This window comes from Falco naumanni, chromosome 6 (assembly GCF_017639655.2).
Source record: "Falco naumanni isolate bFalNau1 chromosome 6, bFalNau1.pat, whole genome shotgun sequence".
Classification (NCBI taxonomy): domain Eukaryota; kingdom Metazoa; phylum Chordata; class Aves; order Falconiformes; family Falconidae; genus Falco; species Falco naumanni.
In genome coordinates this window covers 55,975,831-55,993,704 of record NC_054059.1, presented here as the reverse complement: position 1 = coordinate 55,993,704, position 17,874 = coordinate 55,975,831, and the positions used below count along the sequence as shown (strand labels likewise).

General features: G+C 38.0%; 1 protein-coding gene across 2 annotated transcripts in view; it reads right to left on the bottom strand.

The window, feature by feature from the left end:
* Nucleotides 1-2,067: 2,067 nt before the first annotated feature.
* The window catches only part of ARHGAP18 (Rho GTPase activating protein 18), a 100,722-nt gene continuing 84,915 nt past the window's right edge, over nucleotides 2,068-17,874 (bottom strand). For both annotated transcript variants that reach the window (XM_040598888.1, XM_040598887.1), the window contains exons 10-15: nucleotides 17,172-17,254; nucleotides 15,003-15,209; nucleotides 14,043-14,189; nucleotides 8,301-8,425; nucleotides 7,032-7,093; nucleotides 2,068-4,421 (exon numbers count right to left, since the gene is read on the bottom strand). In XM_040598888.1, the coding sequence (XP_040454822.1) occupies nucleotides 4,330-4,421; nucleotides 7,032-7,093; nucleotides 8,301-8,425; nucleotides 14,043-14,189; nucleotides 15,003-15,209; nucleotides 17,172-17,254 (716 nt within the window). In that variant the 3' untranslated portion in view covers nucleotides 2,068-4,329. The remainder of the gene's footprint in view (nucleotides 4,422-7,031; nucleotides 7,094-8,300; nucleotides 8,426-14,042; nucleotides 14,190-15,002; nucleotides 15,210-17,171; nucleotides 17,255-17,874) is intronic.

The window sequence follows — 17,874 nt, the reverse complement described above, 5'->3', positions numbered from 1 at the left end:
TGCCAATTCCTGATGGCTGGTGGTGAGCTCCAAGTACAGCCTCCATCTACAGTCACAGTATGTGTATGGTCTCTCTCCCGTACCTGTTGGTGCTTAAATAAAGGTTGAGCTTACGCTGTCGTCTTCCCTTTGAACAAAGGGCTTGTATTGCCTCTGTCTCTCTTCCAGTTGCATAGTTTTACGAAGCGCATAGAAACAATTATTTTTGAGACATTCCCTCCCCCACTCCATTTGCCCAAAATGACTGACGTCTGCCAACAGATTCAAAAGTAATTAGGGGAAGACACACACAGGCAGCAAGATTACTCCAGACACCTTCCCTTTGGAAACCAGGCTAAACCCCGCAGTACTGAGTTTATTAAGACAGTCCCCTGAAGTCAGATTTGTGACTGCTGTACTTCTGTTATTGGCAATGCAGCAGATTTGTAGAACAGTCTTTGGAGGACTACATTTGGTTTCCACATATCGGATTGATTTCACCTCTTCTAGCCACAGGCCAGTTATTTATGAACATTTTTCCTATCTGTTAAATGGGGATGATAATACGTACTTACCTGCCTCAGATACGGTCTGTGTGCAAGCACAAATGGTGGTCTGAAGATCTTTAAAGCCCTGCACTACATAAAAAAATAATTATTCTAAATAGTGCTGTAAGATTAGCACATACACATTTTATTCTTTCTGAATGGCTGCAACCTTTTAAAAATAGCACAACAGAGGTCTGATCCTAAGATATATTTAAGTGTGATACAGAGGAAATAATTCATTTAGCAAATCTTGTGCCAGCTTAGCATTGTGCTGCAATTTAACGCAATACTTAGCAAAAGAGCATGTTTTGTTGGACAGTTCCATTGCTTTTAAGAAGAATATCTGACAAAGAAGTAATGGACTGGAAAAAGTTTCAAGCAGGCCTTTCTCAAACATTTCCTTCTCCATCAGTGCTCACTGGATAAAAATGCATCTCCTTACCCCTTGAATTCATCTCAGGTCATGCCACTGCATACTGAAAGGCCTGACAGAAACTCAGCCAATGCTTCTAACACATCCAGACCCATCATCTTCCTGCTCCCTACCACCTTCCTGAAACCTCACCAGCACTCACACACACTGCTCGTTGACCTGCAACTCCAGAAAAACTTGCCATGCTGCTGCCTGCCTCACTGCTGCTCACATAGGTGGCAGGTGGTTGGGATGACACAGCTTTCTTCTTAGCACCCGTGGATATCCAGGGATGGCATGTGCACTTCACGCAAGCTGGGGAAGTACAGGAGGCTGTGGAAAGTGAGTTCACTCTCTATGGTCTTTGGAAGAGGACAAGCAGTGCAAGAAAGGTGTCAACACCCCACTCAGGCACTGCGGAGCTCTCACCACCACTCCTAAATATACACTAGAGGAACCATCCTTACAGGCTCCACATCATCTTAGCAGCGGTACAAGAGGCCACCACCTGCTGCCCCACTCCTTCCTTCCCCCATCCCAGTCCTCCAGTGTGGGCAGAGTGGCAGGGAGGCATCCAGCACAGCCAAAGAGGCTGCACACAAAGTGTTAAGTCAATGGATCTGTCAGCTGGGTGAAAAAAACCCTGCAGATGTGTTTCCCAAGTTGTCAGTCAAGCAAGATCAGCTGGCAAACTGCCCTGAATAAGCAATCCAAGCAACCTTGTCTTCTTAATTATAAACGATTCTTATCAGCTTACCTGAATGCGTCTTGGACTTCCCTTTTGTGCCCTAATTTAATTTTTTAATTATGAGGAACTAAGCGCCAGTATTTTCAATAAATGCTGAGAGGATTGCTGTTCCCTTGCATATACCCAGTAAGTGTTACGTTACAGATTTAGCTAAAGTGCACTGTGATTGCAGTGAAATTTTAAACTTTGAGCCAATATTTCTTTTTCCAGCAAGCATTCATGTTGCCAAGACCCTTTCTAACTTACCAATGTCTCTCTTCATGTGCAAAACTACAAACTACCTACAAAGATATAAAGTGTGAAATTAAAAAACAATCACCACTTAGTATCAATTGTGTATGCTTTACATACAAATACAAGAATTCAAATGAGAAAAGAAGTCAGAAAAAACATTTAATTATAAAAGAGCTTTTTAAATTAAAAAAAGATAATGGCACTAAACCAGAAACAAAGTTATTTAAGAGATCATAGCCACAGGGCAGTTGTAATTTTATACTGAAACTGTACAGCTGTTACTATCATCTGCACTTCGCTCCTGATGAGAATAACATCTAGAGTTCCAGTAACAAGTAATCTTTTACAGAACTATAATGTATTATGAAAACACACATCATTTTTGTATTACATGACAAAAAAATCCTTATATTTATTCCATTACATTCATAAATATTCACCTAAGCATTGTACTGGTTTTCTATGCTACTCCTTACACTTAAAGAACAGGGAGTGTGGTTTGTTCTACTGACAAAAGTGATTTGCCTTACAGGGTTCACCCACAGCGGCACAGTGCTATACCATGTCGGGGTACCCAGCTAGATGGAGCATCAAGGGCAGTACAGTCACATTTCATCCTGCTTCTGAGAATCTTTCAGTGCTTCCTTTCCATATGAAGACAGCCTTTGACTTTAAAAAACAATAAATATGTATGCCCACAAAATTGTTCGTATGCTGTGGATAACTAATCAGTAGATGTCTAATTTTCCTATGACCTTTCAGAGTTCTGTTTCACTGCTTGTATATGAAAGGGAGAGTTCCAGTGGTTACTTTGGGAACCACACAGTCAGGGCCTGTATTCAAAGCTCAGCAGAAAGGCCCTTTATTCTTTTAATCAGCTTTGATCATGCAAAAAAAAAATGTAATTCAGTCCTTGATTGTATGTAGAATACTCCCTATGAGGTCAATATAATTCTGTGTGTGCACTGAAAGAAAGTATTTCATTCCAAGGATATAATTTCACAGTAGTTATTTCAGGTAGTCAGCAGGTGTGAGAACTTAGGAATGGCTGAGCTAGTTTACAAATAAATTGTAAAGTGGTACATAAGTTAGTGAGCCCAAAGCATCGCTGTGGGACTGGGGCTCTGCAGCTACAGCCCACAGCTCTTTGCGATGCAACAAGCCACAGCAGTCTATAATTCATTATTAGTGAATTCCACAGGGAGTTTTCAGTCCTTCCCTGCAAAGTGAAGGACTTGCAATAGTTCACCATTGCACTATTAGTTTTTGAAGTGGTGTAGACAGCATCTATCAACGTCAGGGAAATCGGAACTTGATTTCTAGCCTTGTCCAGGACAGACAAGACATACAGCTGATGGTAGATAATATCCTAAAAGCCTATGTGAACTCCACAGTAGACCTTTACACTGATTTTGAGTGAAAGGTTTGGTGGTTTGCTACCTATAAAATTTAGGCTACAGTTTTCCTCCACAGTTATTTTAAACTTCCTAAAAGTTTTGACTGTGCTAGTAATTGGCAGGCTTTGGCATTCACAAAATGCAGTCTATCAGATGTCCAAAACCAGTGTATGTAATATGGCTGCACATCATTGCTGAAAAACCTAAAGGTCTTTCTAGTGCATGACAATTTTCCATAAAGGACACTGCCAAGAGTGCTGAGCTTTAAAAATGACTCACCTTTTCACGTGGTCCTTTCTTTTTTTTTTCCTTTTTTTTTTTTTTTTTTTTTTTTAATAATCTCAAGAATACAATCAACTGGAATAGGAATAAAAAATATTTAAAAGATCTAAAATAAAAGCTCCACAGAAAGCATTTTCATAGTTGTTTTTAAATAGTTTTCGGCAAACTACTAGAAAGTGAACAAAATTAGGACTTTCAAATACAAAATATATTGCATTGCAGTTTTTTCCCATGAATTTCACACTTGGGAAATTCATATAACTGGTTTTAGGTATTTTTAATACCATACCATTCAGAAGTGCTGATCAGGATTTGGTTCTCTAGTCTACTAGCACTGTAAAGACCTATATGAACATACAATTCTACACAAACAGATTGTAGAACTCTTAATATAAAGAGGTTAAACATCTGTTTGAAAAATAAATTCTTCTGAAACAAGACCTACCAGATGGGAGGTAGATTAGTGCCATTGAAATATTTAAGGTACTTACTCTCATTTCAAATACGAGTAGGAAACTGTGCTATCTCCAGAACTTTTCTGCAAGCAAAACTGAAAAATTACTGGTAATTATTGCTGGGTTTCCATCACTTTTCTTTTTTTTTTTTAAACTGGATAAGGGACTATTAATATAGATAACAGTTGAACGTTGAAAGGACACACTATCCCTTTGAAACATTCACCCTTACAAAGTAAGTCCACAGGTTGTTCTTGTGCCATTATTTGTGAGTTTAGCTCTGCTTAGATTTTATAACCCACTCAGCATTTGGGTTGAGCTGGTATAGGTCCTTCATGTAGGTATCATCATCAAGGCAGCGTTCTCCTAGAAACACAAGAGAGATGTGGTTACATCAGTACCAAAAAAAGAAAGGAAACAACTTTCAAAGTTCTTGTCACTGTCTTATTCTATTTAGGTTTTTCTTCAAGCCCTCTCTGTAGTATTAAACAAAGGACGATGCAGCTAAAATGCTCTTACCCTTCCTATCTGTCCTGGGGAGGAAGGGGGACAGAGGAAGAGGTAAGGAGAGTAGGGGCTCTGCCACACACATCTGTGGCATGTTCTAGATCACACTTTTCACACAGACCATGTACATGGGAGCTCCCCTCTGTGAAGGTTTAGGAAAAAAGGAGCAATGCCCTGGTCCTCTCGTGGTTCAACATAAACACTAGATTTGCACAGAAGCCCACTAAAATTTCAGATGATTTTCCCCTTCTTAAATGGAAAGCTTGAGTAAGGTTTGTCCTTGCTAAGGTGTTCTCCCTATCCTGCTCCTCTTGGTCAGCAGTTCTGCATAGCACTTGTAATGATTGCTGTCCTAGGAGGGAAAAGCAGTACAGCGTTCTCGGTGCATTACAAGCAATTCATTTATGTCTAGTAGCTATGATGAAAATAGCATATGCTGATGCATCAAGATCTGCATCTCCTGCCAATTCCCTATAGGGAAAGCACTATCTCATGCATTTGCAGCTATACATCACAGCCCCTCTCGTACTCCACTGTGCATGTGGCTGGGGTAGATGGCCCATGTGCCAGCCAGACATTTCCAGCACATGTGCTTCTGAAGCAGGAGGCAAGCAAAGGTGTGACACTGCAGCTGGGTTTGTCTGCCACCCCTTTGGACTCCTTGCAGGGCAGGCAAGAAGGCAAGAAACCCTGCTCGACCAGGCTTGGTCTCCATCTGCTCCCTCTCCATTTGCTCTCCTTGACAGGTGGCAGCCTGTCTTCCCTCTAGGATTTTTATCCCGACCTACATGACCTGTACTGCCCACGCTGCTGAATTAGGCCCTCTCCCTCACACAGTGCAGCATGTTCAGGCAGAGAGAGCACAGGGGCAGTGGTTTGCCACGTCCCTATCCAGTCCCACGCACGAAGCAATGGCAGAAGTCCTGTTCAGTATCCTGAAGCCCTACGACGTACTGAGTACTCAAAAAATATCTGAAGGCTTCAGCACCTCCATCTGCAGGGGACAGGATTGCAGCACTGTGCGTGGTACGCTCATATGCTTACGCTTATAATTGTACCATGAGCCTGTCGAGGCTTCTCACTTTGGGGCTCCCTCTACATGGGTCAGTCACTTTGGGCAGGGAGAGAGAAATGGCAGAGATCATGACAGCTTGTTTACTTAAACCTGTACAGCAGGTTAAAGTCAGGAAGTTTCTCTTATCTCAACTGAGAGAATAAGGACCAGCATTTGTAAGGGCTGATTAAAGTTGCAATTGTCTGGAAAGATCCTATTTCATAACAAAACAAATCTGCAACTATCCATGTATTTTCACTGACAGACATACAATTTCTGTCACGTCTAAAGTAATAGTAGGTTGTTCCAGTTTCATTGGAATTCTGTTACAAAAACTTTTTGCTACAATGATTACACCTCTGTACAATAAATCAGATACTCCTTCAAAAAAATCTTACATCTGGGATCACAACCTGCTTTAACAGCAAATGCATGTACATACTGGATATGCAAGAGAACATACACTATATTGATCTGCCATCCAGCTATCTTAGTAACTTCTTTTTTGCTATCAGACTTAGTAAAACCACTAGAACATATCTGGTTTAGGGAGCTTAGGGAAGTGTTATTTTTAGCTTACTTTACATCTTTTGGTTTAGACACACACAAAAAAATTGATTTAAAATAGTGATTAGATAAAACAAAAATGCTAGAAGTAGCTATTTACACACAGGATTTAAACATGCAGAGTACAGAAGTACTGGGTATTCATGAAATTTTATAACTTGAAATAAAGTTTAACAGGTAACAGTTAAAAAGAAAAAAGTAAATGTAAGCCCAATCCAATACTGCTTTTTAGTTCTTTTTTTCTCCCCCTGAGCCTATGAAAAATACTGTGATTAGAACTGACTCCCAATGTGAAAATACTTTTGCATTCATTGAAGAAAATTTCAGACCCGTGTTCAAAATTATCCTTTGGCAATAACCTTGCTGATCTGCTATTTTCTTCAATCAAGAGGGTGTGGAAGATAAAGAGCAGGAAAAACTAACTACTGGAAAATTTCATCGCTAGGTCATCTTTCTGGCTGAGTATTTTTTTCCCCAAAGGAACCTGCAAGCAATGCTCAAATGCTGAGCATGAAGGGCTATGAGTTCACTTATTATGCTTTGATATGAACTGATGAGCAAGATGAACTCCCAAACACCTTCCTATCCAACCTTTCTGTGCTTCTTCACTGTACATATCTATCAGGAACATCTGTTACAGCTGCCATCTTCCTCTGGGAGAAATAGTAAGATACTACTAATCTGATGATCACACCGACAGCTCTGCTTCCTTCTCCCCAAGGTTAACTGTCTGCCTTAGTGTCAGGGAGAACTAGGGACATGAATAAAACTGCAACCACAGTGAAGCCCACGGACAACATGCCAAGGAATCCTATTCTAGCAAAATGTTGTTCAGAAGCCATTCTTACCAATATTTCCTCCTATTTCATAAAGAAAGACCTCTTCTTTCTTGAGTGTTTGGACATTTCCACTGTCAGGAACAAAACACAATGAATAACTATATTGTGAAAGAGCTTGTACATTGGCCACTTAGATGTGTCTGGGAGAAATTATGCTAATGAAGATCAGCAGTGTACCTGTCATAAATCCTTTGTGTTTATACTCATTTACTGATACAGTAAGTGAACAAGAACACCCTTGCATGCTAGTGCAAATGATAAGTCCTGCAAGTGAGCAATACACTATAGAAAAGGTAAAATAAAATAGATGTGAGGAAACTGTGGGGTTTAGAAAAGAATTGCATTGTTATTAGCAAGTAGCTTGATATTTACCCTCTGATTTCTCTTTCACTGCTGCTGCAGAAACAAGTATTTCCCCCAAATACTTCCTACTTCTGGAAAAACCTTATGGTTGGGTGGGAGAAAACACATTCTCTCTGGTTTTAATTTTGCTGCAACTAATAGTAGTAAAAAAGACAGTGGAAGAATGAAGTGTCCGTATTACAAGGGGATTATATTATTCTCACTGTTTAATTGTAATAATATATGCTCCAGCACAGCCAGAAAATAACTTTCTGTTAAAAGTATAAACCTCTAAAAAGAGCATTTAGGAAAAAGCATTTCTTAATCTCAACTACCATATTATTGCTTTTGTATGAGTAGTTGTATATGCAAATGTGTTAAGTATTGGGGGTTTGCTAAGTCTGTTCTGATTATTTTTTTACATATATGAGCAAAGTAAGAAATCAGATGTAAAAGCTTGATTAAAACTTCTCCCTTTGTAAATGGATTTGGATGACTCAGATGTAGCTTTTCTTTTAAATCACTGTACATGCATGACATTTGCACATACTTATATCCCAATACCTATACTGTTGCTATATTTATATATATTATATATATTATATATTTACAAAATATTTTCTCTTTTCCTCATTTCTTTCCTTTCTAGACTTATTTTCTTGGAGTTCCCTTCTGTCTTGTCCACAGAAATTTACAAACCTGTTCCAAACCCATCAGATTAAATAGCAGTTGATTTTTTACTAACAGCACTCATGTTCCTGAAGGCTTTGTGAGCTTTAATGACATTAGAAGCATTATGTTAATTCCTCAAGCATGTATTCTAATGGCCAAATTTGGCCAAAAAGTTCATGAACTCTCATGAACTTAAAGTATGTAAAAACTTTTTTTATAAGCCACTTTTCCCAAAATGATAGCAAAACAAAAATGTGATCGTACCTTTTCTGGCTGAGAAACCTGGCTACTACATCACCAGCTTTCAGTTCTTCTGTCAGCTGTATTGCCATGGAAACTTTCGAAAGATGAGGCGCTTGCACCCGTATCACTCCCTGAGGAACATCAGCCTGCAAAGCAATAACACTGCTGGAACAAAGCTGCTAGCAGCTGTCTTTGATAAGCTTCTCAAAATACAGTAAGGAATAAGTAACTTAGTACAGTGCTCTGTACTTTACTGTACACTTTGCTGCAGAAATATGTAACTACACAGTAATTCATTAAATTACATCAGACCTTCAAATCTCTTTTTAGTAACAGGGAGAACTTTGGAACTAAAGAACAGTAGTGTTTAATTATTTTTCAAAGATGTTAAGAATAACAATAAAAATTACTGCTATATTAAGAACACACTTCGGTATGATAAGAAGCATATGAGATTGATACAGAAGACTTGCTAGAGGCATGAAAGCCAGGCAACCCCCCTGCACCACCACCCCACTAAAACTTCCAGAAGAAACCTTTCCAGTTTCATTTAATCTGAATTCCATGCCAAAAAAAGAAATCACAAAGTATTCATGGGTCAGTCTACTTTAAGTGATTCCTCTTTTCAAATACAATTTCCTTTTAAAACATATTCTCTACTGCAGTTTTTTCTCCCTGTTTTTTATTCTCCAGAACATATTCAGCGAGTCAACCTGCAGGTCTGATTACATAATGGATTTGTATTTTATTTCAACCCCAAAATCCTTGATGATGAATATCAATCATATTAGTTACAGAGAAGGAGGACTCCAAAGGACAGTTTTTCTGTTCAACTTGCAGCACATGAGATTTGAAGTTATAAAAGGCATCATTTATTTGTGAATAAGGTCCTAATTTCTGTTCCTGGAAATCTTGAAGTAATTTTTCTATTCGTATTACATTACCATTTACCCAAATGTACTCATTTTGACAGGAGAAGAAATGTGTCTCAATAGTCAAGGTTGATTAAGACAGTTCATTCTCTTCCCCCCCTCTATTTACTCCAACTGTAAAGCTGAACATTTCTTCTTCCATAATCAATGAAAAAATCTGGGCATCTGTGAATCTAGAATAGGTTCTCTGAAACCATCAGAGTTAAACGAATATAGAACAAGTACAAATGTGAGCAGAATCAGAAGCACAGCTTCCTGGGAAAGCTAAAGGCTCATTATTATACAAGTGATGAGCTATGGTATTAAAACACTAAACAATCTTTCTATATTCGGTCTTATTATTTACTGATTTAAAAATACTCAACACAATTATTTTATGTCTAAAGCATTAAGAATCACCAAATTGAGAATTTGCTTTGTAGTAATCATGGAATCAAAGATTCCTAAGATTGCAATGGATTTCAAAGAGCAACTCCCTATATTTACCCCTGAATTTGTCAAATCTCTTCTTTAAGGCTTCCACCTATGGAAACAGTGGCTGTAGCCATCTGCTAGGAAGTTAACTCTTGCTTAAAAAGCTTTTGCCTCTTTTCAAACTGTTGGGATCCTCACAAAAGGGAAGGAAACTTTTAAGGATGAGAGGGTTATTTACAGATGTCCCTAACTGGTCTTCCATCAAATTCAGCACAGTACATTTAAATTGGTTTTCATTTTTTTTTATACAATTACGTATGATTGTCTCAGATTATTTTAATGGAGTTTTTCCAGCCTTCAGCTGGATAACAGGTTTGGGATTTTTTTCTATACAGCAGACACATGAAAAATTATTTACAAACCTGCCTGCTTTCAGTATATGAAAGAAAGAACAAGAAACGGCCACAGACCTGTAACATTACAGTCACAGATCAAACAGAATAATTACTTTGTTTATTCAGACAGAATCATTATCAGCTCAGCTAATTAATGCATTTTGCCACTTTCACCACCTGCATTTACAGAAGAACTCATGCTCATCTGCACAATCTGCTTGTGGTGCCTAACTATAGAGAGAACAGATACTGAGCATTCCCCTAGCCCATTCACCGTGCGAGTTGGTGGGAAAGAAAACGTGGCCATCAAGCACCCAGGAGGAGAGTCACAGAAGGAACTGTTCTCTGCACAGCACAGTTCAAAACATCCAAGTTAGGGCTTCGTATCATAACATATAAGCCAGATACCTGTAAGGTGATTGGCAACATGCTGAAGCGCGAGTCACCTATACCATTCAGTTTGTGAGTCCCCTCTCCTACCTCACAGGCTCTCTCAGGGTGAAGATTACAACACTGAAACCTCTGGCTGAGTTAGGTACTTGCACACTTTAAAAACCTGAAGAGAGATACATCCTTAGTTGGTGGAAAATACACTGGCCTACAACATTTAGTCTGTAGAGCAGGCACAGCAGTCACCTGTGAGGTACCCTTCTTTCAAACCCTTTCTTTTCAGAGGGACTTCAATATATCTCTCACAAAAGAACCACAGCTGCTTGGCTATGGGGTCTGGGGTGGGTCTCTTAGAGACTCTCCGTTCCGTTTTGCATTACACACTTAAATATACATCAGGCTAAATGTAGAGAGGAATGAGGTGACTATGCAGTATTTTCACTAATGACTCAGATGATGGAATATAATAAATACTTACTAAACGTGAGAATACCAAGCAGGAAAGAAGCATAAGCATTATGAAGAACAAAACTGGAATTCAAAAGGATCTTGCCACATAGGAGACCTAGTCTGAAAGAAACGTGATGCACTTTTTCTCTTTGAACTGCAAAGTGTTGCACCTAGTCTGGGACAAAAAAACTATAAAACTATATAAAGAGAAATGATTTAGCAGATAGCAATTTTTTTAGTAAATAATCTGGCACTGCAGTGGATAATAAATTCAGCCAGTCAGTAACGTTAAGAGTGTGAAAATCCAAACAGGTTATGCAAACAGAACAGCTACGGGATACAATGGTTATTCTAACCTGTACTAGATAAGGCCAGTAGCATTGTGTTGTGCTGCTAACATAACTGCTCCTTTTTTTGGAACGCTTGCAACATACAGAGAAATAAAACGACAGATGGAATAAATCTGACTAATGCTAGTAAGTAAATTTCCTGAGGGCATCTTTCTTTGCCTGTCTAGAGCATTATGCACCCCAACTGAAACATAAAGACTTGATCCCTAATGCTGACCCGCGGCCACAGGTATGTGTAGATATCCTGAAAAGCAATTAATACTCACGAGCCCTCTAGTATTAACCATTCTCAATTAACCCTCATGAGCCCTCTAATATTAACCATTCTCAGCACTGTACAGAGATCTTGCCCCAAGTTTGCAGTCAATGCTATTTAGCCTGTCTTAAAAGGGGAAATGTGATTGCTAGAGAGACCTCATCAGAGTGAAGATGAAATTTTATCCAGATAAGCTGACTGCCAATAAGAATGCAGATATTGCGATAGTTCTGGAGGCTATGGAAACGACTCAAGCTCTGTCCAGCTATGTTTAATCGCGTGTTGTGCCACAGCATGTGGTAGACTAGAGCAATTTTTACTTAGTTTTTATTCAGCTGCTTGCAAGATAATTAGCTCTTAAAAGTTTCAAACATTTTTCACTGGAGTGGGGATTCACCACAGTCTGGGTGCCTCACTTGCCATCTAATAGTGAATGCAGTTCAGGAACTGCACAGGAAAATCACCTCAGTTTCAAGTTAAGGCAGTATAAATTGAAAATTTGGGGCCGGGGGAGGAACACAAGAAATTTTCCTTAGAGAATGAGACAATTTTTTACTTGGAAAAATGTATCAAATTGGCATTCACAATGAAGCCTTATGAATTTGTGAATATGATTTTAAGACTAATATGTTCTTCAGGCACCTAAATTACTGAATGCTTCAAATAAGCATGTAGGATTTGTGAAAAACTCTAGCGTTTAATTTTGAAGAAAATCCCCACAGAATTCTAAGGCTTAAAGAAAATTATTGAATAGAAACTTTACATTTACATTTGAGTAAGAATGTATTACATGAGACTTCAGCCCTAACTCCCCAGAGGATTAAAAAGGCATATTTTACTCTAAAAGACCAAGAGCACTGAATTATATATAAAAAAAATCCAATACCTGAAGTTGTAACAGCATTTGCTTATTCAGTTTATGTGCTGTTATGTCTATGTTGACCAGGGGATGGCAGCAGTATCAGCTCATCATAACTCAGCTGAATTGTATTCAAAGAATCAAAGAATTCTTTTCTTATTACACAGTGTAAAACAAATGTCAGTGTTTAATTAGCTGTATTTTAAAATTGTATGTAAGTCCTCATTCTGTGTACAGATTCTTTCATATAGATAGATATGAAAGTAAGGCAAAGTGATGCCTTGGGAATTAATCAATTTCGGACATTAAGAGATGTGTCAAATATTCTGTACAAAATGAGGTAGGAACACTCAAGTATAAGTCTCCAGCAGATACTGGATGCAGTTGTTCAAAGGATCCAGCTATCTGCACATTTAAAAACATAAAAAAGGTACACTTGCAAGATCAAACCAGGCAGATTCAAGGGATATTGTAACATTAATTTTCCATATTCTATTTTTTGGCTTAATAGCTTAAAAAAATGCCTTTATTAGAACATGACAACCCTCTTCTGTAACAGTTTGCCGTACACATACTCGACAAGAAAAAGACCATCCAGACCAATGCATTTTCACAAGCTGCCACAAGATGTCTCTAATTCACCAGAATCTTCAATATGACTTCAACCCCCAAGGTGGTCTTTTCTTACCACCTAAACCCGGTATGTAATCATCATGTTCTCAAGATACACGTATTTGGTGTTACCTGTTTATGTATTTAAAATAACTTTTGAATCATCTGTTTCAAATCAATTATAATTAAGATACTATACTGTATAGGCTAATGAGCTTCAAAAAATAGTAATTACTAACATCAAGGTACATGAGATACATTTTTTTAGTGTTTCAATGTCAGTAGGAACAGCTCAATTAAAATATTTCTGGAGTACAGCAAAAATTAACACTATAATGCCACAAGATTCTTTCTTTTCTTCATTGTAAAGAATGTGTGAGGAGTGTTACGCTGAAACTTATGCCTTGGCATCATTGACAGGTCTGGCAGAAGTCAATTACCCAATGGAGAGATACTGAACTGTAGATTATACATACAGGGGTAAGTTGGGAGCGGACACTTGGCCAATAGTTGCATAAGAAGCAGTTTACCAGTTTTTTACATTTGTTTCATCATTTGGGTTTTCTTGGGGTGGGCAGGTTGTGCATGTTCTGGCATGCTCCACTTTACAAGGAATATTTAAAGATTCACTGAAGCAAAGAATTCAGTGGTTTGGGAAATCCTGTAGGAGGAAGGATTAAAAGCAGGCTTTGTTTTCAAACACTACTAAATATCAAATAGTGAAATCTATATATTTTTTAGTTAAATGCATGGTCTGCTGTGACTTCCATTGGGCAACAATGCGTTTGAAGGCATTGTCACAACACTTGCGCCGTCTACAGATACAGATGTAATGTACTTTTGTTTCAGATGCCCAAATTGAAACAACCTGCAGGATATCATTTTTCAGAGAAAAACTATTTTGAAAAATCTGGGAAGACAAAAAAACAGCCCAGCCCTCTACATGTGTCATGCTGGTAACCCATAAACTATGAAACCCACATTATTTTGCTATCTATTGAAATTCTCAGTTAAATAAATGTAGGCATCCCCTCTGCTATACCCATTTTTTTCACTATAAATTACTGTCTTATTAACAAAGTATTTCAGATGTATGTTTCCTTACATCATTAAGGGTCTTCTCCTGTTTTTCATGCTTTTCCCGGTCATATGCCATCTTTTTCAGAAGCTTCTTCATTGCTTTGTCCTTCTTCTCCTTCTTCTGGCTTTCAGTGTTTTGTTTTCTCACTTGGTTAACAATAAACTTAGGAATCTAGATAAATATAGATAGTAAGTATGAATGTCTACATAATTACCTTATGTAACCAACTCATCAAAACTTTCTAAATTGACAGATTGCCAGGTAGAACTTGAAAAAATAGTATTTATTTCCAGTAATAAACAAAGATTCAAATAATATAAAGCTGTGAAACAGTTTACAAACTACTCCATGTATGATGTTACATTCCATTCGGTAGGCTCTCAGGGGAAGAGAGGTCAAATTATGCAGTGTTTTTACTTTCCTCAGCCAAAAAAATTCACTCAACACTTGGTCTGTACAATGGTGATAATCACTTTTCCTCACATGCAGCAAAGGTCAAAACTGTTTAAAGTTGCTGATGCACAACAAAGCCCAAACTTCTTCAGTTGATCTGAGTTAGAGCTTTCCCTGAGAGCATGACACAACCTCATGTTTTATAAAAACACATTTCATATGTTTGTATGTTTGAATGAAGTTTGGCCCAAAAGGGAAACTGATTAAACTGCTGCATTTCCTGCTAATATCTCTAAGCAGAAAAGAATGAATTCCTCAGAACAACATATACTGATAGGCCAAATACAAGAGTTATTTTTGAGTTTACATATGGTACATACAATATTAAAATTCTGAACATCAGAGCTTAACCATACCATAAGATGTAATTATTCTGTTTCACTCCCGTAAGAGTTACCTACGAGCAAGAACCCAGCTGGATGGGGCTATTCTTTCTCTAAATCATGGAAATAAGTTCATATTACTTCTTTGTTCAGTTGCCTCATTTGCAAAATTTATGATTCCCCCCCAGCCCCTTAAGAATACACTTACTGTCCAGAGAAGTTTTTGGTACTGAATCATAAAGCGCATGACATTTGCTGTTCCAGCTGCCATAACAAACTCGCTTTGTTCAATAGTCTTTGAGCCAAACCCATGAAATGTGAAAAGGTTTGGGGCCATCACCATTGCAACATTCTTTAATGTCATTTTATTCTTGTCTCGATGATCAATTACTCTTTGGAGGAATTCAAGCAGTACCTGAAATAACACCAGAACTTACAGCTCAACTCTGCACATAAAAAAGTTACAAGTGAAACGTGACGTTACATATTTTTGGAAGAAGCTCTTCATTCCTAATAAAACCACATTAAAATCAATCAGTAATAGGAAGTGTATATATGTTTGTTTACAGGACTGTAATGTGAGTTTTGTTTCCTTTATGTAATGATATTTTTTTAATTGAAATTGAATTTAGGTAAATAATTTTGTTATTTTTGTGGATAACTCTTTCAAAAGCAATCAAGTGACTTCAAAGCACTGCACAGTAAGATTTTTTTTTTTTAAAACCCTCATTATGTAGGTGCCTAAGTACCTGTTTTGCTGACTGACTGGGTACCAAGCAAAAATGGATTCCAAATAAAATATAAAAATAAATGTAGTTTATTATATTACAATGTAATAAAGGAAAATAGTATGCAATATGATAAAAGGAAACAGTACTAGTCATTAAGCATAATATGATAAAAGAGCAATAGGAGCGATGAATCAAAGCATTACTGCAAAGCATTACAGTGATTAAGAAAATTATAAATCACCAATTACCACCTTAATAACAACATCCAGGCCCACACTTCAGCTGGGAAGTCCTGTTGCAGCCAGCACCAGGAATCCCTCAGTAACTGGGAAGTTCCTACGTGGCGCATCCACCCTTAGGTGAGGCTTCTGACCCAGTCCCAGAGCCTGCCTGCCTTTTTACTCAGCAAAACCAAAACCAGCTTACATGCCTAGTGTATGCAAGCTTTTAAGGTTGTGCCACGTGCAGGCATGCACTGTCTCATGATCCACAAGGTCCGCACACACCAGGGACATTGGACAGACGCCTGAGCATGGTTGAGTTACTGTCACGACACAGCTGCACGCAGTAGTTATTGTCGGATGGTCCTGCTCACATCCTGTCTGTTCAGGGGGCTCAGGACAAGTACCACCTGTGCGATTCATTAAATGTGGTTTATAGTTGTCCTTGAGCTCACTGTCCGAGTTAAACAATTCCTAATTAAATACATGATCAAAGACTTTTTCATAAGCAGTAATCAATCATTATTTAATAAACTTTCACCATAGTAGCATCCCACAGATCCTTGTGAAAAAAACTATTGGCTTTTCTTAAACTGAAAGTGAACACAATAGTACCATCTGTCATGGTTATCAAAACACGAAGCAGCTGGTTCTGCAAGGTTTAATGATTAAACCACTGCATTGTGAATGACAGGTAGCCAGTCAAGAAACTGACAATCTTCAATTAATTCAGTTCCAGATACTTGTAACTCAACTCAGGAGCCCTCCTGACTGCCTCCACACAGTAAATAAACTCAAAAAGAAAGTCATATTTAAACAATAAAACCTAATAGGATCTTTTGCCCGTAATAAAAGATGTTCTGCATCCTACGCAAATCCTGAAAATTCATTTTTGATATAATATACTGTGAAAAAAGATGAATAGCTTTGCTACAAAAGGACAAGCCCAAATTGGAAGACTCCATGTAACATGCTGCAAATACCAATAGGAAGTGTAAATTTCTAGCTTATTGAGAGTAGAAACAAATAGCACAGAGAAAGTGTGGAATAAAAATGAAGAGCTAAACCCATTTCATAAAAGCAAACTTTCACCCGCAGTATTCTAACACTGCTTATTTTTTGTATTGGAAGTTACAACTAAGGGGAACAGAACTTGTAATAGAAAAGGTCATTCACTTGGAGATTATTATTGCAATCTCCTGGAACAATTTCAAGTCACATTCTTAAAAGTCATTTGGGAGAAATTAGGGTCCTAAGGTTGTTTTTTTCTGAAGTTGTGTGAAATATGAAGAAAGAAAGAGTCACTAGTTTCAGCATTAACTTTGAACTGAAAAAAAAATGTTAAAAGACAATAGCATTCATTACAGTGAGTTCACAGAAACAGACAAAATACTTGTGTAGGAAAAAAGTATTAGCAATTCTAACCTTCAGAGTGTCTCTGTTTGCTTCAGGTAGAAGGAGAACCAAAAGATTCAAAGCTTGCAGTTGCTGTTTCTTCGTTGGAAGATCTGCCAGTGAAGCACAAGAAACTCAGTATTTTAAAATTGTCATTTGTCCTCTTCAAAAAGCACGATTTCAAAGTGGAAACCTCTTGCAAAATGCTGAATGCATACACATGGCTAATTGTCATAGTATGACAAATGACTGGCAGATCCTGATATTCACTTCCAAATGTTCTTTTAGTATTCAGTTGCTGTATGACTCAGCAGTCTTCTGGCAATATTTTCTAGATGGCTTGTGATTCTTTATTTTGCAGCATTACAAGAAGAAATATTCAGCTAACGCTTCCTCCCTTTTTGAACCTGTGCCCCAACACATGAAAGGGTATATTCAAAACTGCTTTCACAGTTTCTCTGATTGCCTTAACAGTTGCATAGTCTCCCAAGTCACCCACACAGAATGAATACCACATGTTGCTGAATAAGGCAGGTCTCCAGCAATGTAAGCAGCAGCAGCTGCAATGGCAAACCAGTGGGGATGAAGCCAAGAACAGAGAAGTTTAACACATATCTATGGCAGTGAGTGCCGTACCAAACATGGCAAGCTATAATATTAGAAAAGTGACATTGGCTCTGCCTTTTACCCATTGCTCAGTGGTGCGTCATTCACCCAAGGTGCAGGATGAGTG